A 24,214-nucleotide genomic window follows, 5' to 3' on the forward strand; every position below is an offset into this window, starting at 1 on the left:
AGCATGTATGATTGGTAAACCTTTTGTGGGATAGGCTAAAGACTATTAACCTCAGTACCACTGTTAGGAAACCTGATAGACACTCAGATTTTTCTTTAATCTGAAGGAAAGGAGAGGAAATGTGTCCGAGTGTTGTAACACAGCCTCTGCTGGCATGAGCTTGTGATGACAGCACCAGTCACTATGGCTTTATAAGATTTTCAAGGAATATAACAATATTAAATATTTGTAAGACTGCTAAACCTCCCTGCTGTAGTCTTACTACTGAAAGCACTTTGAGTAAATATTCGTGTTGTCTGCCTCCTCAAATGGAAATATGAGGTAATCAGCAAAACACTGGTAAGAACTGAATACTGTTGCCAGACATTATTTTGAAGGCATATGGCATGGGGAATTAAGACTTTGTAGGTTTAAGTTCTCTTACCATTTTTTTTTTTTTCATAACCTTACAAGCTGAAAAAGTAAATTTAACACTATGGGCTGAAATTTTTCCATGTTATACTTCTGCAAGGAAATCTTTCATTTCTCGAGATTCTGTAGCTTCTGAAAAGAGGTTTGGAAAATATGAGAATTTGCCCACAATAAATACACTTATAAGTGTTCATTTACAAGGTCTAGAGCTTCATCCTCTGGAACTAGACAAAAAAAATTGGCAGGATCACAGCTTTAATTTTGTTTTAGGCAGCCCTGTGAAAGTTTGCCTAATTTAGGCAAGGTATAAGGCTATGGGGAAAAAAGAAATAAATCCTTATGGACACACTGAAAAGAAAATCTGCCAACTTCAGCTCTCCAAAGACACCTTGCATAGCACATACTCCATTCCCTCACAGCTCCAAACTACAACCAAGCCCTGAAGGCTTCATCCCCACAGATGTTTCCAAGTGTAGGTGAGCCCTGCAGAAGTTCAACTTTAGTTCCTCATGGCTGGAGTGAATCTAGGAGTTGGGAGGCTCTTTTCCAAGATCTCAGCATACACAGCCTGTGCAGATAAGCAGTAAGGCGTCAGTCTATTAAACTGTAGAAAGATGAGCTGGGAAAACGGACAAAAAACAGTGTCACAGGCTAAACCAGACTTGTAGGATGGACCATGGCAGGAAGATAGGAGCTGGGGTTAAGAACTGATTTTGAGGAATGGCATGATGTGAGAATAGAAGAGTGGAGAACAGCATTTTAAAGGTTTTTCATATCTTATGTCTCTGATTTTGCAATGTTAACCTTTGCTTAATGTTCATATGGAATTTGAAGTCCTCCAAGATAGTATAAATTAATAGACAAACTGATATATACACAGCATGGCTGGAGTACAACTGACCTTATGATGTCTAGACTTTGTTTAGCTCCAAGTGAGACAGGCTATTTCTGGAGTTGGATTCTCCTGCCCTGTCTTAAAGGTTATGTTAGGATGAGCTGGATGAGCTGAGTGTACATATGTCTGTACTTTGAGTAGAGACGATGACTAGTTCAGATTTAGACACTGAACTTGCAGAAGTCTGAAGCAAAGCGAGAAGAATCTCTTGTGAATTTTGCTTTCAAATCAATGTCCAACAGGCATCCAGCAGAATTTGTGTTCACACAACTGTGAGTAGTTTTTGATCCTGTATTTTGAAACATAGTACTATGGCCAACATATTCCATACAAACACACTCACACACAGATACACTGAAGCCACACTACCAAGTGTATTTTATTAGAATAAATTGACATTAACAATAGCTGTTTGGAGAGGGTTTATCTTATGCCAGACATGTTGTTTTAGTGCAGGATTAGCAACACTTGGAGGTGTCTATTCCTCCTAAAATGATTTTGTCTTACAAAGAAAGAAATAGGAGTCTTGCCGGGAGGTACAGGATTCCCCTAATCTTGGGAACACTCACTTAATTAATCCATTACAATCTTTGAGCATGCAGAAAGTCAAAAAGGTGGAAAGCAGGTTAAAAGCAGCTTAGAGAGTTGTTAATATTTATTGCCTACTTCACTGTACTGTGACGTCACTTCTGTGAAAAAAGATAAATGCTTCTAATCAGCAACTGATAGGAGAAAGGGAAGTAAAAAAGCTGGTGGAAGATGCTAAGAAAAGCTAAAGAAGTGAAGTCTGAGTCTTGCTTTGGAACATGAACTCTAGTGCTTTATACCACTGTGCTCTGTACATCCTGAGTCTGGCAGTGCTTGTAAGTAATTGCATAAAAAAAAAGCTTTTAATTAATTGTTTTTTAATAATTGTTCATTTTCTTCCTGGAGCAGATGGTCAGATAGAGCTTTACTTTTTGCTTGAGTCTTTTCTCTTTATTTGCTTTGGATTCCAGTTAAACAAGGGAAGATGTTATGAAAAGTGTGAACAGCGGCAGAAGGGACGCATTTTGTAGGATCTATATATCAATGCATTTCACTGTTTTCCTACCACACACTCACTAAGGAGAAACAACATAATTAGCAGAAGCCTTCTTTTTTTGTGTGTAGCCTTTAAAAGACAGTAACAAAGAAGAAGAAACTGGAGGAGAGCTGTTACATCAGAGCGGCTGAGTTCTGGCAGAGTTTTCTTAAATTTCAGATTATGCAGTCTTATGGGTTAAAATTTCCTCTGCCTTGTTGGTAGCATTAATGTTATTTAATATGTCAGCAGCTGAGATGCTACAAGTAAAAAATGAATCAAACCAGCAGGGATGCTTACGGGAAAATTAGAAGTATCCAAATGAGTTAAAAAGCCTAGGGGTCTTGCTGATATTTTGCTTTGGACGATGATCAGTAAACCAGCATTCAGGAGCTCATTGATATCAGGAAAGCTCTGTGAAAAGTGGGGGAAGGATATTTTCTTTGCTTTTGAGAGTAATTACATTTTCAGCATCTTCCTTTTGTCTTCTTTCATCTATATCCTTTTCTCTTCCCTTGGAATATCTTCTCTGAAGAACATTTCATGATGGGAGACATAGCAGCTTGGTTTTTGTGGGTCAAGAGAAATACTGTGATATGACTGAAAAGACCTTTTACTGATGTGAAGCTTTTGTATCATCTATGTGACAAACTCCACTTCCCTGTAGCATAAGCAGATAAGTATGATTGCTCATAACTAGAATATCAGTGCTAATAGTTAATAATATCACTGAAGGTCTTGTAAGAACCTGTCCCATTTATCGAAGAGAAAAGGTATTTTCTTCTATAAACTTGGATTGGTTATAACAGGATTATGCACTAAACAAAATCAAGTTTATGTGTGAGGGTATAGTAAAAATCTCCTAGCATGTGTTGCATGTTTTATTATAATAGAAGATAGGCAAACAACTCTTATTTGAGCAGAAAATGGTGGAAAATCAGCCATCTGTTTTCATTGTTGTTGTAACTTGATAGTATGGTTTCCCTAGAAGAGCTGAACTCAACTTTTGGAGAGGTTTTAAATGCTGACTCTCAGCTTCCATAAACGGGGATTTTTTTGCTGTCATTGCTTGTATGGTGCCCACTGTAAAGTGAAAAGAATTCCAATATTGAGCTGTTCCGATGTATATGAGAGAAAATGGGAAAAGCATCATTTAAGCAGCAAATTTTGCACAACGCTATGAAAACATTGACAATAAGGAAAAAAATAGAATTTTACTTTCTTATGTGTGCCTTTCATGTCCCTCTTTAGAGCCTTATCTGTAAGAGGGTTTTACTTTGTTGGTTTTTTTTTATTATTATTATTTTTTTATTACTTTTATCCCATTAACAAGACTTTCAGCAGGGGACCTCTGATAGGGGTGAAGATTCTCTTGATTTTTGCTGGTTGTGCTAGCACACAGCTCCATTTAATACATTAACTGATGAATATAGCAACTGCAAATTCATATGCTATTCGGAACATGTCAGTGTTTATTTCATTTGTAGTTTAGCAGCTCAGCATGGGGCTAAGCTGTTATTCGTTTATTTTGCCTTATGGTAGTGGAAGCATCACGAAGGTGTATCTGACTGCCACATGTCAAGGCCCTTAAAAGGTACCTAGTGTCCAGTGAGTTTGCTGTCCAATGCGCTCTGCCTTAGTGAATCGTTATGGGTGTTCAAGGAATACAAATCTGTTGATAAATCAGGGCCTACTAAGAGACCCTGTGTAGGCCCATCAGTAATGCCAAACAGTAACTATCACAGAATCAGTTACAAGACTGATCCAAAATTGATATCTTTAGAATGGCAGGGGCTTTGGAAGTTGCATTCCAAAACTGCTGTCCATCTGTTCTTTTCTCCTTCTGCTTCCTCCTCTTCCAAGTTCTGCAGCATTTACCAAAATTCATCAGTCACATCCCATTTTTTACTTGAAAGTTTTATGTGCAGATGCAGAATGGTTTCACGCCGTGTGATTAGGAACCTTCTCCCTAAACAAACCTTATTGGGGTACTGGTTCCCTTCAGAAATAGAAACAAAAACTGGAAGTTTCTCAGGTTTGGCAGGGAATTCCAACTAGATTTGCTGCACTCCACATGACTATTTTAACCAACAGACTCTTAAAAATGTGAGCAATTCAACTGGTGACAGTACAGTTTTAAAAGGAGACACCTATGTTCTGCTCAGCTTTGTGAAATGGTATAGCTACACAGCAAGGTCTGCAGAACAGGCATGCCTGCAGATCTCACCTACTATATGTTAAGTGCCTCTCAGGGAAGAAGTTCTTTACATCTGTCCATCTTCATGGGTGTAAACAACCATGAAAAGTGATAGAACCTGTGTTTTGGGTTTCCTAATCACCAGAATTCAGAAAAAGAAACAAGTTTGGATTCCTATTTTGCCTCTTGTACACAACACAAAGGGTGTTGCCTGTGGTGGAAGAGCCCACATTCATCCACCATAATATTAAACATTTTGCTGAGGAGCCTAAAGTAAGACCTAGTTGTCTAGGGCTTTCCCTCTAGTCCATGGAGAGAGACCTCTCTCCTGAGGACAACTCAGTGCCTAGGTAATCTGACTGGCCCTCTGTTACGGCTAATGCAATGAAGAGGCAAGAGGCAATGACTACAAACAGAAATACAGAAAATTCCATTTACAGACAAAAACCCCACTCTTTACTGTGAGGGTAGCCCAAAACTGGAAGAATCTGCCCAGAGAGGCTGTGGAGTCCCCATCCTTGCTGATACTCAAAACCCAACAGGATGCAGCCCTGAGGAACCTGCTCTGCTTGACCCTGTGTTGAGCAGGGAAGTTGTATTAGATGATCCCCAGAGTTTCCTGCCATTCTGTGATCTGCGAGCTACACAGGGAGTTTCTGTAGGGAGGATCCTAAGACAAGTGAATTAGCAAAGTGGCACACTAGAAGATTTTATGGAGTTTCATTTCTTTAGGGATCCTACAAACCAGAAACACTTATTATCAAGCTGAGCTATCAGGCAAAACAGCTCTGCTGTAACGATCTACACACAAGCCTACATAATGGCAGCAGCTGTAGTTAGTAGGATTCATCTGACTCAGAGCTGAAGCCCAAATTTAGAAAGTAACCATGGATTTAATAGGCAGGGGATTCCTAGTAAATTGAGTCTCAACCATAGCTCGTTCCATCCAAAAGTAAATGTATAAAATAATTAAATTAATTTATGCACAAAAATGCTAGCCTTTCTCTGTTAGGCTCATGAAAGGAACCTAAGATGACTTGGTCAGATAACAATGTCTCTGTAGATGTAAACACAAAGGGAGAAGAATCACGTACACAGATATTTTTTCTTGTCTTAAAGAATGGCTCATACCTCTGTCCCATTATTTGATGCTTCCAGAAGTGGACAGAAGGAAAGGCAGTAGAAAATGAGATTAAACAAGTCTATAGATGTTTTCAGAGTAGTTGGGTACCTGTTTCTACACCTTATTTGGGAATAGTATTCGGAGCAGTTCTGAAAGTATAAGTGTCTTCTAGAGATAGTCAAATGCTCTAGGGGGTGGATATATCTAGAACAGAGCCTAGGAGTGGAATAAATCTTTTTAGTTTATTTTGAGATTCTGTCATAGCAGGTCTTGCACTCAGTGTTTATTCAAGCAGTGGTTAGCACTAACTTGAGTATAAACTGTGAGAGCATCTCTTAAGGTCAGGTCTTCTTGGTAACAATTTAAATACCTGGCACTTGATCAGCCTCACCTTTTTATTTGAGATGCATGTGGCAAAGTGTTCTCACAAGTCTGGAGACTTCAAAATAAAAAGAAAAAAAAAGGTTTCCTGGACTGGTGAATGAGCCAAACAAGCTTTGTTCTTGCCATGAACATTTCAGTGAGCAAAAACAGTTTTCACAGGCAAAATCTAGTCATTTTTTTGCCAGGAAAAATAATTTAGGACTGTGCAAATGGGTACATTTCCTGCCTACTGAGGTTTTTCTGGGCACAGTTCACCCAACCAAGAGAATGTTGTAAAATAGTTTTTCAATAAATGGGATGACTGTTTTTTCTACTGACTAATAAAACTACTTTTTGCAATAGCTGCCATACATGATGGTTAATAAGGTTTTCAGCAGATTACTTTGTCCAGGGTGAGTATAATGGATGAAGAATATATGTTGGCATGAGATGTCAAATGAGTAAAGATATTCAAAACAGATGCCAATTTTCTGTCATCCTGCCTACCATTGCATATCTTAGTGGACTTGAGGGTCTCCCTAGACCTGTCTTTAATGATCAGGGCTGACATCACTGAGGCATCCTGCACATCAGATCTTCACCTCCTGGGGCTAAGGCAATGGCTGGTCTCTGATCCATCCATTATTCATAGTTACCCATCTCTCACATGCACCAAACTTCAGTCAGCCTTGAGTACGGGACCTCCTTTTCATTGCTGCCTTAAACTGATCCATGGCACTACTGCCTGTCAGTCTGGCAAGAAAACTACATCCTCCTAAAAGTGCAGCAAAAGGGAAGCAGACCAACTCCCTGAAGCATATACATGCAGATATGTGCCATTTTCAACTGCCAGGGTCCAAACGCCAGAAGAGCAAAGGCTGTGCAATTAATCCGGTATCCTCCAGCAGTCTGGGAGCCTCAAATTGTTAGTCAATATGCAGTTCAAATGCTCTGCAGACCAACATGAGATATGGACATTAACACGGAGGGGAAACACCAGCTTATTGGAACTGATACGATCTGCCCTCTGAATGAACTGAAAGTCAGCTATTTATTTTCCAAATTCCCTGAATATTAATCTTCCCTGGGTGGAACAAAACTGAGCCATATGCCAGACACCTGTTCACCATGCAAGTCTCATCCTGAGTTTGTTTTCTGTTGTGTGTATCTGTGTCTTTATATCTATATTCACACATACAGAGCATGCTGGCACCAGTAGCCAGGGTACAGAGCTAAGACAAGAGTGCTTCTGATGACGACTGGCTTTCTGGGCCTGGGGACAATGGCTATGGTTGGACAAGGCACATATTGTTTTCTTCGTGACAAGTAGCCGTGTGTGCTTCTTCACAGTGGGTACACCCACAGCAGTCATGGTGTGTAACAGCCTCCTGCAGGCTTTGTCCTTTGGTGGCCGAGGTACTCTGGATCCCTTGTCATTCTCTTGTGGTGTCCACCTAAGCACAAGTCTACATAAGGACTAAGGCAATCAAAAGGTTCCTGCTCTTAAAACACTGGCTGCCAATTTTTTTCTCTGCATCAGCATACCAAACTAACAAACGCTCTGATGCAGTTTTTTTTTTTCCAAAGAAAGGAGTTTTGCCTCCCACCTTGTGTAAAGAAAGGCAGATGGCAGAAGGGAGACAACAGATTAATATCTTTTGAAGTGAAGAGCTCTTTCAAAAGGCAATTTTACAGTAATTGTATGTGGTTTTAAAATGTTTCTTTGGAGGTTGGCAGAGGCATGTCTATGTGGAGGAGAGGTGGGCTGTGCAGTAATACCTGCAGTGCTGGGCCCTTCACTGTCAAGAAAAGGATCCTGTCCAAGTGCACTCTGTCTCCCTGGGCCCAGATTTATCAAGATACAAATGAGTCCCGCACTCAAATCCAGGCCCTAGCAAAGATGTTTTTCCTTATGAACATAGCCAGAGAAATCTTATAAACTTTCCAGTATAGAGCTATCACTACCAACCTCCGACAGCTACTCTGCCTAAGGATTTGCTTTGATGTAAAGTCGCACAGCTCAACTGCCTTTGGCAGAGCTCAGGTGGGTTCTGAGCAAAGCATTGCAATTTCTGCAGAGACAGTGGCTCTCTTCAACTGCTAAATCTGAAGGTAGTGTTTTATGTCCTTAACATAGCTGTGTTGCAACAGTGGGTCTGGACTTAATGGCTCATAAGATCCTACCCAACCTCTTCTTACTAATTACATGAAACTCCTCTCCATGTAGATTGCTGGGAATGTCCACCCAGAATGTGATTTTATGACAGAGCTGAAGAAAAAGGAGGCTGAATGTCTGGAGGTCCCAGAAGAGCGTGGAAATGCAACACCACCAGGTATCCATGTTTGATGGATGAAAAAGTCTCTCCCATTTCCACAATACATTTTCAGTTATTGCATTATGTCTGAAAACCCACCCCAGTCTAACACAGAGGGTCTAACTAAAGCAGATTAAATAGTCCTCTAGAGGTATTTATTTCTCACAATAGAATAAAAATTGTGGCTAAATTATTTTTATAAGGTAAGTAAAGGGTGGAGGATCAAAGTTTTGAAAGATTATTTAATTATTTTCTGTGTTGCTCAAATATAATTATGTTTAAAAATATATTTCACTTTCTGTCTGAGGTTGCAAGAGAACTTGGGACAAATTACTGTGCTGGCCAGAGGCAGATGCTGGAGAGACTCTTGCCTTACCATGCCCAAACATCCTCTTTCAATTCATGAAGGAGCCAGGTGATGTGCTATCATGGTTGTACTCCTATTGCTGCATTTCATGCCTGGCAAGAGCATTTCTAAAAATGGGGGGTGAAGGTAGGACATTGTAAGTTCCTACTCTCTAGTTGGATCAGAGCATAGCTGCAAATATTTCAATAGGATCTGTGGAACCTTAGCAGTTCTTCTCATATTTTAAGCATTATCCATAACTGGATATGATCCCATAGTCTATGATGAGGCCCAGAGCCAAAGAACACTGAAATCAATAGAGTGATTTCCATCGGTTTCCATCGGCTTTGGGATCAGCTCATTGCGTGAGTTTCCTACCGAGCTCGTATGAGGATTATCTAGATCAGAACTTAAGCATGGGTCTCTATGAGATTTATGCTCTGATTAGTGTGGGATGAAATGAAAGGCAGAGGAATGAATAATGTGACTGTTCTTTAAAACCAAGGTTGGAGATTCAAAGCAGAATTTTGTCATTGAAGTAGCATGTGTTGGGACAAACGCAAGACTGTGCAACCCAATGCCTTTATGAGTGCTTACTCCCTGGGTAAATATGGCTAGGAACAAACTGCAAGCCCATGAGGAGGAAATGGTTTTCCAGGAAAGACATAGATTTGCCAGTTCCACAAGAAAAAGAAACTACAGAGCCCAACCTCTGCCTCACCCAACACATGCTAGTTATAAATGAGGGATAAGGAAAATCCCTTTCATCTGTGCAGATTCATTTCCTGACCTGGGATTCTCTTACTTATCCTTCATCTTACTCAGAAATCTTTTTATGGAAATGTGCTATCCTCCTAGAACAAACTGCTTATTCCAGCCTCAGATCTGCAAAGAAAGAGTAAGCCCCAAGGAAGGTGGGAGTCAGAAGGAATTCATTAGAGGGGTGAGCCACTGAACAAGGCAGAAGTCTGATGGAGCTGTACTTCCCAGTCTTCTTCAATGTATTTCCTTGTCCTTCCCACTCCTTACTTTCCCTACCTTCCTTATTCCTTCCCACCTCTACCTCTGTCACCTAGGTTCTCTCACTTTTTCCCATTGTTTGCCTCCAGGTAAAGTGAAAAGTTTTGTATCTGACTACCTGAATGTACACATGCAAAATGTCCTCTCAACTCTGTCAGATGTTAATGGAGATGAACAACTTCTCCTGGTATGGCCTTCATACCAGCAAGAGATCTTCTCCTGGTTTTTATTTTCTGTTATGTGGCTCTTCATTGGAAAAAAATATGTTTCTGTTTCAGCTGGGATAGTGAAAAGGAACTGCACAAAGAAAGGCTGGTCTGATACATTCCCTCCCTATGATATTGCTTGTCCAGTAGAAGATGAGATTCCGCTTGAAGAAGTAAGTTTAATTAAATAAATATATGAGTGGTGTGCTGACGTTATAGGATTCCTTTCTATTCCTGCAGATCACTGGGGAGGGAAACTCAGCTGAAGCTCAAATTTCTTACTAAGTATGGAATATGATTCAAATTTTACTCTAGTCACTTATTTTGGAGGATTACCAAGGATGTTTTATTATTCAGGTATAAGAGTGTAATAAAAATAAAGCCAGTGGCAAACTCCATGCAATCATAAACAATATGATATAACAGCTAGAGTTATATTCCAAAGTGTTCATAAAATATGAATTAAGATATTTCAATAATATCTTTCAGCAAGATGATTTTGTGGCATCACAATATCAGTACAGCAACTGTGCTGTTATAACACCACTATTCCAAACTCAGCAATATCTAAGGACGAGAAGGGTTTCTGGTTTCTCATCCTGCCTAGCATAAAATATCTAATTCAAAAAGGAAAAAAAAAACAACCCAAAACCTTTCAAAATCTACATCTTTGTAATGCAGATCAGAATTTGACATATTGCTTCAGATAGATTTGCACAATTGGTGATATTTAGAGGTTACATGTACACGGAAAACATGGTGCTTGAGCTCTAACAAGGATACAAACATATTGCATAGATGTGCTTTGCTTCCTGTAACTCCTCTTCCAGAGAAAAAAATAACTTCAAGTGACTAAAAATTAGTTGCCTAGTTTAACTCTAGATCTCTACCCTTCCTCTGTACAAGCTGCACTTTTGTCTTTATTTGTACAAGTCAGGTGAATGCTATCCTTTTCTGTACACTATGGAGACAACAAAAATAACATTTACACTGTATTTGATGAAATCCATTCAACTTGCTGGAGAGAATTTAGTTTATATCATCACATGGAGATTTCTCTTGTCTTCCCACTACTTTTTGTACTGACTACTATCACACTGTTTAACTCAAAATTCCTTTCCAGCCTCTGAGCCGCAGGAACTGCTGCGCTCCATAAATAAACACCTACATTGAAATTCAACCCTTCTTCTTTTATGGCTTCCTTACATTTCTGATGTAAAAAAAAAAAAAAAAAGAAAAAAAATAAATTAATCTATGGATTTTTTTAGTAGTAACCCACATTTTACCTCAAGGTAAACTCCTCAGTTGTAGGTTTAACCACTTAAGGATTTGATTATTTTCTGTGGTTTTCATCTCTGATTTGCAAGTGGAGGTTGCCAAATGAGGTCAGTATAGCACAGCTTTGGTACGTTCCAGACTTACTGGCTATCTTTGTAGCTCTGAGGGATTCCTCTGAGCTCTGCCTGGGATTGTGCATAGTCAGGTACATGGGTAATTGCAGTTCATCCACCAGCCAGAAAGGGCCACTATGTGTAGCTTCCACTTCATTTAACTTCAATTATTGTATAGGTTTAAGCTAATCACTACACAGCGGATCTATATTAGCGTGTTGCTCAGGATCAGGCGTGAGCTTTTCAAGGGAATCTCTTGGTTATCCCCACTTACTGCATTTACACTGAGGAGTGCTCTCAGAAAGGATGATCTGGCTTCCTGTGGTTGAAACTAACCCGGGAGACAAATGTAGGGTGCACCTGGTGTGCTCTGACCAATAATCAAAGTTCCCTCTTTGGGACTAGACTATGGCTGGTGAAAAATGCACACAACATGGAGACTTTATCACTTGCTACAACTACTTGAAAGGAGGTTGTAGCCAGGTGGGGGTCAGTCTCTTCTCCCAAGCAACAAGTGATAGGACAAGAGGAAACAGCCTCAAGTTATACCGGGGGAGGGTTAGAGTGGATATTAGGAAAAATTTCTTCACTGAAAGTGTTGTCAAGCATTGGAACAGGCTCCCCAGGGAAGCGCTTGAGTCACCACCCCTAAAGGTGTTTAAAAGACATGTAGATGTAGTGCTGAGGGACATGGTTTAGTGGTAATTTGGCAGTGCTACATTAAAGGCTGGACTTGATGATCTTAAAGGTCTTTTACAACCTAAACAATTCCATGATTCCATGGACACAGAGTCCTAAGGTCCTCAGTACCAAAGGTTTTGCTCTACTAAACCAGACCTATTGACCTGCACCAGTTGTTAGGGCAGGTGGAGCGATAGATCCTTTTTCTTGCTGACAGAAAGTGGTAAATTCTCATCATACAGTGAGTTGAATTGCCTTCTGGGGGTGCTTATTTCCCTTCATTGCCTAGAAAAGAAATAGAATAAAAAGAAACAAGATTGTATTAATAATTAGATAGTACAATCTTGTGGCCATGCTCTCACACTGCTTGTTTTACTATAGACTCAGTTGCTCATACTTAGGCAGCTAATTTTTAAGCACCTAAAATAAACGAAATAAATCCTACCCGATGTCAGCCTTATAATGTCTTAAGTTATACTTAAGGCTTAAAAGAAGCATCTGCCCTTCCTCACAGTCAACTGTAGCAATGCACTGCATAGCTGCGTAGATTTTAGGCTATAGAAACATTGAAGTGGGACCCAAGCGAGATACCATGTTAGATTGAAGGGAAAGATTCGCAGCCTAGAGCTTATTTGTTCTATTTCCTGATTTCACGTGTGATAGTTGAAGTCAGCTTATCTCACTCAGAGGTCACGTCAGATGGAGGTGCCATATAAATTGAAATGGATTTTGATTGACATTCTGATTAAGAATTGAGTTTGGCAGCAAGAAAAAAGAGGAAAAAAACAAACCCAGGAAGAAAAAAAACAACCCCACAATATAATAAAAATGGCAAGGGAGAATAGATGGCAAAATTGTTAGTAAGGAAGCAGAGCGAAGGAGAGTAGAGAAACATAAGGAAAGGCTGACAGAATTCTGTATTCATCATTCAGCCAACTGGCAGGTGCTGTGGAGAAAACATGGTATAAAATGCAGTGCTTAGAAAAATGCGTAAAAGTTTTTACAATGCTTTTGTGAAAGACTGGCTTGTTTTTTTATGGGTATATGAATGAGCTGGAAACCATCCTGATCAATACCTGTTTCTTTATCAAACTGGGCTGTATCCATGTAGCTATGGAATGGGTCTTCACAAAAGAAAAGTAACGATTGATTTCAGTTGAATTTCACCGTGGGATTAAAAGGAGGAAAAAAAGGCAGTCAGGGATGGGAACAGATTGGAAGCACCAAACAAAGCAAAACTGCCAGAATCAGTAAAACAGCTGTCATTTGGCTGCAAGTTGTGTGACAAATAATTCTCTTCTTTTATAGCAATCCTACTTTTCTACTATAAAGATTATCTACACTATAGGATACAGTGTATCTATCACTTCACTCATTATTGCCGTGGTAGTTCTTATTGCATTCAGGTATGTAAAGTTATTCTCTAACCTCGATCCTTTTAATAGTTCTCAGTATCTTAGTTACTCAGTATGTCTGTATAAGACAATATTAGAAATAACAAAGTAATATAGCTAGATATCTAGAATAATAAAATAAAAATGTCAGGTTATACTGGTGTAATAATATTAAATTAAGTCTAGAAATGAAAAGTGAACAGATAAAGCCAGAAATAAGAAGTGGCAATTAAACCTTGACTGTCTTTGGCAAAAGTCACCAGCTCACTTTGACCCTAAATAACCAATAGATTTATTTGCTTGCTTTAGCTGGAATGAAGATAATTTTTGAAAAACTATGTGTGTTTGCCTTGTATGAGCTCGGTAAATTTTATATTATAGAGAAGAATATAAGCAAAGAAATTGATTCTGAATCAATGTTCCTATGGCATTGTATAAATTAATATTGAAATATTTACATCTATAGACATCTTTTGAAAGTTAGGCTCTGAATTTGCCTATGTTTGGAAAAAATTATTTCCTACCAAACTATCCAGTTATTTGACGTTTTCATGTATAAATTAGGGTAGAGTAAAATTGATTGTTCATTTTCTCTTTTAATGTAGATTTGATGTTTTCTGCCTTGTAGGATTTAATCTTTGTTTATTTCTTGTATTTGTGCAGGACAAAAGAGAGTTTTAGTATTATGCTGTGAGAATCAGGTTTCTCTGGGGAAAGTTTCTTGACCTTTTGGTTCCTAGCTCATGCCTGGAAGTCAACAGATATGTTTATTGATATCCATTCTGACCTCAGGAGAACAAACCAGCCCAAACAAGGGGAAAGAAAGAAACAATGGACATAAAGAGATTTAGCAATAGGGAGGAAAAAGTTATAGTTAACAATGGGGTTGTCATTTGAGTTTGGTAATAAAATTCTGCACGCTCTAAGTAAGCTTTAAGATTAGGTGACCCTGAGATGGAATTCAGCTTATAATGGGTCTCTTTGCTAATTAGCGCAAGTCTTCAGCTCCAAATGAAAACATACAGTTGAAGCTGTATAACTCCTCCAAAAGTCTTAATTTAATAACAGTCAAAAAAAATCCATCTGAATTAACTGAATGTGAGAATTTAGAGTAGATTTGCCAGATTGTTTTAAAGCAATTATCTGCATTCAGTTAATTCATAATTGTAACTGTTAAATTAAGGAAGAATTCCTTAATTCTGGATAAAGCTGTCTGCGCAGAGAAGTAACACAATTGCATTCACCAATGGCATTTTGGTGTATAGAAAATCTTTCCATGGAAATGGCAAATCATTAATGTGTTCATTGAGAAAACCGCCTACTTAGTCCAGGGCATCTCTGCATGCTTGTTCTTGGGAGTGGTTTAGCCACAGTCAGAATTGTATCAGTAAAGATCATTTTCAAATGCAGGTTTCTTTTGACTCCAAAATAATGCCAACCAAAAGCCTGTCTCAGGTGTACTAAACACAAGTTAAAACTGAGATTCCTGGAATTTGACAGAACAGAAACACCACCGGGGTACCACCTAACACAGGAGGAGATTAAGATGTAGTCTGTGGGTGAATTGCTTTACACAAGGAAAGTTTCTAGCTCTGCTTGCCTTCAGAGGGAGCTGAGTGAATGGAAGTGTTCTTTCTGTACATGCCTGGAAGTACCTGAGATGAAAGAAGGTCTTATTGCGTATTTGAATGGCTGCCAACACAAGTCAGTTCATTACCTCAGAAGCACATTTCTTCTTTTCTTCCAGGAGGCTTCACTGTCCCAGAAATTACATCCATGTACAGCTCTTTTTTACTTTTATATTAAAAGCTATTGCCATTTTCATTAAGGATGCAGTCCTTTTCCAAGAGGAAGACATTGATCATTGCAGCTTCTCTACAGTAAGCACATGAAAAGCAGGATACTGTGGTACTTGTTGTTTTTACATACCGTCTATGTCTGGTTTCACTTTTCATTGCTCTTACTACTTGTTTTTTTCCCATCTAACCTGGTAGTGAAAATTCTGTAATTCTTTTATCAGTACATTTTGCCTCCGTTAGTGTCCACCTCAGAATATCTACATTCTGAATGCATCAATTTGTGATCCTGTAGTACTCTAAATGAGATATAGACTTTGCCATAGATAAAAGTAGTATCATTACACTGTTACACTTCTATAATCTGAAGCCTAAAACTTCAGATCTCTGAGTATCTCATAACACAACATTTAAAAGATGTTTATTCTGCAAATGTCGGATTTCATGTTCGGACTGGAAGCTCTGAATTATAAACCACAAGACACACAAGGTACTAGACAATTAACTTAGCTTTGGTCCAGACACAAATATTGGGAACATGGCAATTGTTTTCAAACAGACGTTTATGGGATGATTCTTCTGCATTTCTTATGGCCACACAAAAATTTAAAACTGGGCTTAAGTAGGAAAGGGGAATATGATGGGTCCTTGAACGTACTTTTGTCCAGTAGCTATGAAGCGTTTGACTCTACTCATATAAGCTACACCGAAGGCAGTGCATTTGTGGGAGAAATCACATTTGGGAGACCAAGCTATATCTCTAGCATGCAGATATAATACAAAATACAGTGGAGATTCCAAGCTGTTATGATGGTTAAGGCATTTCTATTCAGAAAGCTGTATTATATTTGAAGCTTTCCCTTTAAGCATGCATGTAATTGTGAGATCTTCTTTGTAGATCTCAACCAGAATTACAGATGCCTAATACCTCTGCAAATCAAACACATGTATGCACAAGTAATGCCAAAACTATGACTATCCTGTTCCCTAGACTGAATGCAAGATTTCAGTTGTTTTCTGTCACTACTTCATGATGACAAACTTCATGTGGCTGCTAGTAGAGGCTCTTTACCTAAACTGTCTCCTACTCTCATCTCTTTCTCATGGAAGAAGATATTTTTGGTGGCTTGTTCTCTTTGGCTGGGGTAAGTAAGGCTTTTACATGAAATTAATAAAAGGTAAAATGTTACAAAAGGCTTTATCCATCCCAGTAAAAATGGAAATCTAGTCTGCCTAATTGAAGTGCCCAACTTGGGCATTGTTTTGATTTTATTTTTATATGCATACTAGTGAGGAGCAATCAAGTCTTTTAAAAACAGCATTGAAGTCCCTATGAAAGAAGTGGGAAATGAAGTGCATTTGGGAACCCGCAGAGAGAAAGCCAGTCCACTTAACTTAATAGCAGGAATTTTTGTAGTCCTGATGTTGCTACACCCCATCTTTTGCACTGGGAAATTGTGTGAATACAGGAGCTTCATCCACTCAATAACAGTGCGGGCATGAGACGGCAACAACCCCACTCCTTTTTCTTATAGTCTGCAATAAATCTAATTGTTCAGACCTTTGCAGTGACTTAGAAATCAGAAATTAAGTGGTTTCCCACATAAAGCTGCTGTGTAAAGGAAAAAGCAGAGAACACACTCCTGAGGGTATATAGGAGGTGAATGCCCTTGCCCAAGGGAATTTCTGGTCAGTTCAAGAAGGCAATCCCAGCATATTGCCACCAAAAGTTGAGGTAGGCCTGACAACTAAGCAGACTGAATCACTTTTTGTGTTTTAGGGAGACTTCAAGTGGCTTTTTAGGAAGATGTAAGGTAGGCTGCATCACATTCCGTGTGTGTAAAGTGGTAGTATTACTATTATTCTAAGATTTGGTAAATTTTATTTCCCAATATTTTGTCATGCAAAAAGCACACTTACTAACTGAAACTGGGTTTTAGTGTGTTATCAGTATGCAAGTGCTGACTCCAGGTGAGATCACACATGCGAATTGTGTTCATGTTAGCAAGGGGTTGCAAGGTCAGTCTTCTGTGGTAGAACTGTATCATGTACAACGTGATATCTTTATATCTTCACAGTGATACATAATCACCAAAAAGTCAATGCTTTAACTTGTGTTATTCCATCATGGGTATTAGAAAATTTCCTTTTAGGTTTCTACCATGAGTCTAAAGCAATTCCTGTTACACGAACAAGCCATAAAGGGTAATTCCAATTTTGAAAATGAGTGATCTGTGTCATCTCAGAAGAGTTTCAGTGGACAAGATTTGGATTAATTGATGAAATTAGACAATCACAGTTTTTGTTTAACTGTCTAACAGGTTTTCCAACGCTTTTCACCCTTATATGGATATTAGCGAAATTCTACTTTGAAGACACAGCGTAAGTCATTGTTTCCTACATTATTCTAGATTCCTGGGTTATATATTTAAAATAATGATAGTGATGGAGGCTTATGTAATTTCAATTACATGGGAAAATTATATTAGTATGTTATGCACCTTTCCCTACATCAATTAGTGGCTCTGGTGGAGTTCTGGATTTCCATTCCACTACTGACATAGCGAGTGGAGATTACAATCGCCATTAGAGTATAACATGGCAATGATATTGTAATTGTGCAGGGGATCCTTCCCAGGAACCTGAAATATTTATTTGTGCTGCAAGAAAAAAAAGAGATTCTAATCATATAACAAAGTAAGAAAACAAAATTCTAGGAGTTTCTGATACAAAATACCTTTTGATGTTTCTGAAGCCTGGAGTGCTCACTATTTTACACAGATAAAATGTTTAATTTCTTAAATAAGTGTCTTTGAAGAAAAAAAGCTGTATCTTTGTAGCTGTCATGGCATCACCTATTTAAGTCTTTTGTCAGAGTTGTTACATCCGTGGCTGTGACTTAACACATTGAGATCACTATTTTTTTTTGAAAAGAGTAGGATAATCTGTAAAGAGTATGTCCTGTTCAGATCAAAGTTTAAATATTTGGATACTTGTGCTATACCTACATTTCCACAAAAATATCTCTCTTCATATTTTCACATTGCTAGGTGGTGTCTTGATTGTAGTGATTACATACTTGACTTTTCTAAACTTACCGTTATTTTCTTAGATGCTGGGATGTTAATCAGGGCTCTCCATACTGGTGGCTAATTAAAGGACCTATTATAATTTCTGTTGGGGTAGGTACTTCTAAGTTTGCCAACATTAATTAGAAGAAAAAAGACTTTTAAATTAAAATCTGGTTACTGTTTGCTTAAATGTTGTTTGAAAGAAGGAAGAGGAATGGTAGAACTTTTACTGTAAACCAGCCTATGTCCAATGCAAACTAAAAAGAGGCAGAGAATTGCCTGCCCTCCCCCCCCCGCCAAGTAAACATCCTTCAAAAAGATGAAAGATTTCATAGAATTGTCAGTTTGTTTGAAATTAATGGCAGGTGAGAGGCTAGGCCATCCTTACACTATTTGAAAACACAAGTTTTAGCCTAACAGTCCAGAATAATTAATAAATTTTAATACAAACTTTCAAAGGCAAGGGGTTTCTGTTCATAGGTCATAACAATGATAATAGCTCTTGAGCCTGACATTTATCGAATAAACTTATGCACTTTAAATGATTATTGTGTATGATTACTCCCACATGTCATTAAACCCAAGCGATGTTTGAAAAAGCAACTAATGGATGACCTTAAATCCCTCTATTAAAAGCTTAATTTAATTGGAGGGCGTATGCATACAAATAAGGCATAGATAGGCAAAGAGTGTGCATGAAAAATCTCAAGTTGAATTCTGGTCATAGTTCACCATGTTTCAATAAAACGTTACATTTCCTTCTACCCCCATCTGACATCCATGTTTGAAGTCAAGAGAATCAGGGAATTACGGTGATGATTTTTCTGCTTAATTTATCACCAGTGGGTAAAACAAGACTTGACTTTCTTGTAAAATGTGGACATTCTTAGTCAAAATTAAGCATTCAGCCTCACCTACTGAAGAGCTGGTGTTTATGGACACATACAAAACTCATGGGGAGAAATTCTTATTGTGGAAAACTGAGCAGCTTCACGGACTTTGGTAAAGCTGTGCCAAATTGCAGTTGAAGAAAACTCACTTGACAAGTTAGGATGTCAGATGAGTTCTACTAATAATGTCTAAAGATATTAGCCAGAATTTAATGCAGTAGCCACCTCAAAAGAGAATCAAAATTATATGAGCTGCAAAAAATAAAAAGAATCACATAAGCTATTGACAAAAATAGTGTATTTCTTTAAGAAGGACTGTAACCTACTGAGATGCTTGAATGATGCCAATAGGAATGACTTTAAATAATCTTTCACTGCTATCATTGAAACTGCACAAATTACATAATAACTGAAGTAGAACAACAGGTTTTCATTGCAAAGTTTTACACGCAAAAGTAACCTTTTCTTTTTCTCCCCCCAAATTGTTAACAGGTCAATTTTGTCCTATTTATCAATATCATCAGAATTTTGCTGAAAAAACTAGACCCAAGACAAATCAACTTCAATAACTCTTCTCAGTACAGGTAGCGTATGGCATAAAAAAAAAAAAAAATCAATTATTTTAATACTAAAAGCTTGTATCATCTGCATATTATTTCCTCTATATTTGTTTACAAATAAATGTTGAATTTTCAAAGGCTCTGATGAGGCAAAACGTATTCTACTCCTTTGTGTTTTCCTGAACTGCAATCTCATTCAGAAAGACAGAATGTCAAAGTACCATAAGGAATGCCATGAAAATGGTATTGCCATGAACATGGTTCTGCCAATAAGGCAATAAGCAACAAAAAACTTTTTCCAGCTAATTTCTCATTATGCTTTCTGCCCAGCACTGTAGTCCCAAGAGATATGAACTTCATGTGTAGATATTTAGATCCTCTTTTTAACATCTGTTCATTACTGTTGCATATTACATGCATTAGTCTTTACTCAGGAAAATAATATTATCTTACCTCTTCTCATGTCCTTTGCTAGACGTCTATCAAGGTCAACTCTGCTTCTAATTCCATTATTTGGAACCCATTATATCGTCTTCAACTTTCTTCCGGAATATACCACCTTGGGGGTTCGGCTTTACTTAGAGCTCTGTATTGGATCTTTTCAGGTAAAACGACTGCAGAGGCTTCAATTCCTTCCTAGCAGATTTTCTAATTTAATCTAGTGTCCGCGTGACAACTAGTATTGCACAAAAAATCATTGGAGCCTGAAGCTAATATCTCCCCACAGAGTTCATGGTTCTTTGCTGAGTTATGGTATCTGAAGGTGTGACCTGCAGCCTATCTGGTTATAGACAATATTTGTAGATTTTGTAAATACAAGGCAAATTCTTTCAGATGCATGTGTAAATTGGATGGTGGGTCAAAGTCACACATGGAAAACCTTCTTTGCTACCAGTGGTAATCCATTTACTTTTCCTGATGAGACCAAGCTGCTCTGGGCTGATGTTAAATTATCCAGGGGCAATCAAAGCTGTAGGTCCAGCCCCCTTTCAAATTCTTTGGCAAAGAATAAATTGATAGGGAAGCATATAAATACAGAATAGTGACTAATGCACATATCGGCCCCATACAGACCACTGCCCTGAGGAATGCTACTTGCTTTTCCCTCCTGGGTAGGCAAAATGTTTGGTGTACTTAGGATGTCCCCAACAGCTCTGAACTGACACATAGGGTATGGACAGCTTAAGGAGCTTGGTGCCAACTATAACAGCTGCTGGGGCTTCTCTGTTGTACCATCCAGGGGGTTTTAGTACTTGAGTTATGAGCAAGGCAGCACCCAGCTGCCCTTTGCTTTCCTCCCTTTCCCTGTGACACATCACAGGGTCTACAAGAAGCAGTGGTAGGCAATCCTGCCACACCTCAGAAGGGAGCACACCTCCCTCTGAATGGTTTCATGGCACCATTCATCTGTGAACACCACCAAATATCCAGTAGTTGGTCTGGTTTAGTCCTCTTGAGGATTTAATCCATTGTGTCAATTGTCTGATGCACCTGCACACCTTAATCCTGACCCTCCATACCTGGCTTTCATTGAGTTAATTAACAATGTAAGCAATAAATTAACTGAATAAAAGGATGAGGTGTTTAGGTGGTGTCTGATCACATAGGACCATTGACCTCCTAGGATTTTCCCGGGTTTATCTCAGCTCAGAATCCTAACAAAAGTATTCAATAGGCCAGAATTTCATCTTATCTGATAAACTCCAAAGACACAAAGTTGACTAGAAAGCTGTTTGAGCTCCATACATGGATCTCCTTATGAAGTCTATGTTTCCTTACTGATTTACACTGAGTAAAGCATTAGTTCACAGTGTGTTCGGCTGTAGAATAAACTGTATTCTTATAAGCATAATGTGGGTGAACTTCAATTTCCATAACATCTGTTCTTGTGAATTCATTCCACGTTACCGACTTTGGTGAAATGCCACTAACTAGTTGATTATCTGACTGATCAACTTTATTGGAGGTACATAAAGAATTTTCCAATTTGTAAAAATCCTCCAACCTATAGTGATACTCATTAACTCACATACACAGTACCATCATGAAGTCGGATAGTGCAAGTGGCTTTTTCCAAACTGTGCTAATGCTCAACCCTTCTTTTTTTTTTGGCCTTTTTCAGGGGTTTATTGTAGCAGTTCTCTATTGTTTCTTGAACCAAGAGGTAAGGAAACTATATCCTTTAAAATATTGCTTTCACTTACAGATATATAGAGCTAATAATCAGTTTCATACAAGCAGATAACAAAATCTTTTAGTTTCTTAGGATTGTACTTTAACATGGGAATCAATGCAGTTGAATTCATTTCAATTATCTTCATGGGAATGAAGCCATCTAGTGGACAAATGAACTTTTACTACTTTGCTATTCCATCACACATTTTTTATCCTTTCTGAATAATTTTGTATTATAGCAGGGCTTGGAAAACCCATGCTAGTTCCAGACCTGAAAGTACAAGCTGCTGCAGTGATGCAGAGGTATCTCCATTTACTAAAGGTCGATGATTAAATTGGAAAGAAATTAAATTTATGCTGATTGTCCAATATGGGAATATTATTCTTTAATATTTTTAATTTGCTCATGAAGCTTCCCAGTATTTCTTCATGTTGATAAATTTGTTTTTCCATTTAGGATATATAAGTCAGAATTTTACTGTTGATGGGACATGAATCATTCCATTTAGCTTAGTATCCAGATCTATTTATATAGTCTAGATGTGATAAGTTTACATTTTAAATGAATTATAGAGGCAACATAACAGTTTATCCTCCATATTTTAGAATGGGTTGAAACCCTGAAATTTCACCCTTCTTTCTGAATACAGGGTAGCTGAGATGGCTATTTTATAGTATGACTGGGATTTGGTTTAAGACTATGTTAACAATCTACTGTTTTTTACCTGAAGCTCCTAAAAAAGAAAAGCACTTCAGTCTAGAAATTTCCTTCCTATTAAACTAATGGGAAGGCACATTTCTAGTAAGAATCAGATGTGAAAACAGGCTTTAATGGCCAGTCTGGACTCACTGTATGTTTCTGTGAACGTGCCAATGCATGGCATACATAGCTGTCAACAACAGAGGGCAAACTTCTCATGATTGCTGATAGCTTTTCCTTCACCATCTTAAATAGCAAAGTAATATTATTTCTCATCTACAAATTGGTGAATGTTGATTAAGAAATTTGCTGCAAATTATACTGTTCTAGAAATGGGTGGAAACAAGACAACATCACTTAGCAACTGAGGAAGAGCAAGCAATGTGTTTCTGTAGGCAATGTTGGTGAGATGATTACTGGAATAAATCTTCAAACGGATATTTAAAAAAAAACAACAGAGGGAAGATATAAAAAAAGCTGAAAAAATATTCTAGTGATGGACAAAATGTTTTACAGTGTTAGAGTTAGAGACCTCAAGCTCTTTTATTTCTAGGAAGATTGAGGTGACTTGACTATGCATAAAGGTATCGAAGTTTAACTACTTCGATGGGAGAAAGTTACTTAGTGCTGATAGACTTCTCAGTTCAGCAGAGGAATGTGGATTGAGGACCACCAGGTAGAAATTGAAACTGAGTAAGTTAAAAATGGAAGTGGTACTTTTTTTCATTTATTTAGGTGTGTGACAGCTCTAATAATATACTTTGATGATTGGGCCCATAGTCATTAAGTAGGAACACAGAACTGGGAGGACTCATAAAGTATGTCCTTACTTCTTGAAAGGAAGAGTGGGGTTCATTTACTCTTTTCAACATGGGAGGCCAAGTCTGAGATATTTTCATCAGTGCAGATGGATGAGGGTGCTGAGACAAGATAGATGAAAAGTTCTCCGAAGGATCCTACTTTTCTCTATCAGCTAGAAAGGGAGCCCAGAGGAACTAATTTGGACTGAGAAGTCTAAATTTTACCCTTCTCTAGCCACCATTTCTGTCTTTCCTCTTTCCCAATGGTCTTCTCCCCAGCAACATTTGACCACAAAACAGCGTTCTCCTTTCCTTTTGAGGTACAAACGGAAATTGGCCGGAGGTGGCACGGTAAGAGATATGGACTTATGCCAGTGTGGAGGAGGACAAGATGGACTGTGCCATCTAGTTCTGGAGTAAAAATGACCACATCTGTGTGCTAAAGATGGCTTCAGGATCTGGGGTAATCACATATAAAAGCCTGATTAGGAAAAAAAACCAAACAACAAACAAACCAAAAAACCCACCAAATGTAATGATTGCAGTTTATACTGAGCAAATTGGATGATGATCCCCTCATACAGCAGTTCTGACCACTGAACGTCTCTTGCAGGGCAAATATTGCAGTGACATATTAAACACTGACTGGTTTACACCTCATTGATGTATTTTGCATCACAGCCAACACAAAACCCACCTCTTCTGGGTTCACTTCCTGTGCATTTTCACTGATAAACCATAGAGCATAACGTGTCTAGAGAGTGGACACCAGTAGTACCCTTCAGTGACACCATAGATGACCAGCTCTGGAAAATGG

General features: G+C 38.3%; 1 protein-coding gene across 1 annotated transcript; it reads left to right on the forward strand.

Annotated features, from left to right (window-relative positions):
- The first annotated feature begins 2,112 nt into the window (after positions 1–2,112).
- On the forward strand, positions 2,113–23,840 carry GHRHR (growth hormone releasing hormone receptor). The gene is made up of 13 exons (XM_054192482.1): positions 2,113–2,169; positions 8,280–8,385; positions 8,675–8,782; positions 10,012–10,112; positions 13,320–13,417; positions 15,153–15,285; positions 16,193–16,346; positions 17,523–17,583; positions 18,314–18,383; positions 19,655–19,746; positions 20,198–20,327; positions 21,845–21,886; positions 23,718–23,840. Exons 1-13 carry the CDS (start codon positions 2,113–2,115, stop codon positions 23,838–23,840), a joined length of 1,275 nt encoding a protein of 424 aa, XP_054048457.1.
- Positions 23,841–24,214: the final 374 nt, after the last annotated feature.

Source organism: Rissa tridactyla, chromosome 2, assembly GCF_028500815.1.
Source record: "Rissa tridactyla isolate bRisTri1 chromosome 2, bRisTri1.patW.cur.20221130, whole genome shotgun sequence".
Lineage (NCBI taxonomy): Eukaryota > Metazoa > Chordata > Aves > Charadriiformes > Laridae > Rissa > Rissa tridactyla.

Coding starts and splice junctions, on each gene's coding strand:
- GHRHR (XM_054192482.1), top strand. CDS start 2,113: ATGAACTCTAGTGCTTTATACCACTGTGCTCTGTACATCCTGAGTCTG. Junction 18,384..19,654: donor CTATTATAATTTCTGTTGGG/GTAGGTACTTCT, acceptor AATTGTTAACAG/GTCAATTTTGTCCTATTTAT. Junction 19,747..20,197: donor AATAACTCTTCTCAGTACAG/GTAGCGTATGGC, acceptor GTCCTTTGCTAG/ACGTCTATCAAGGTCAACTC.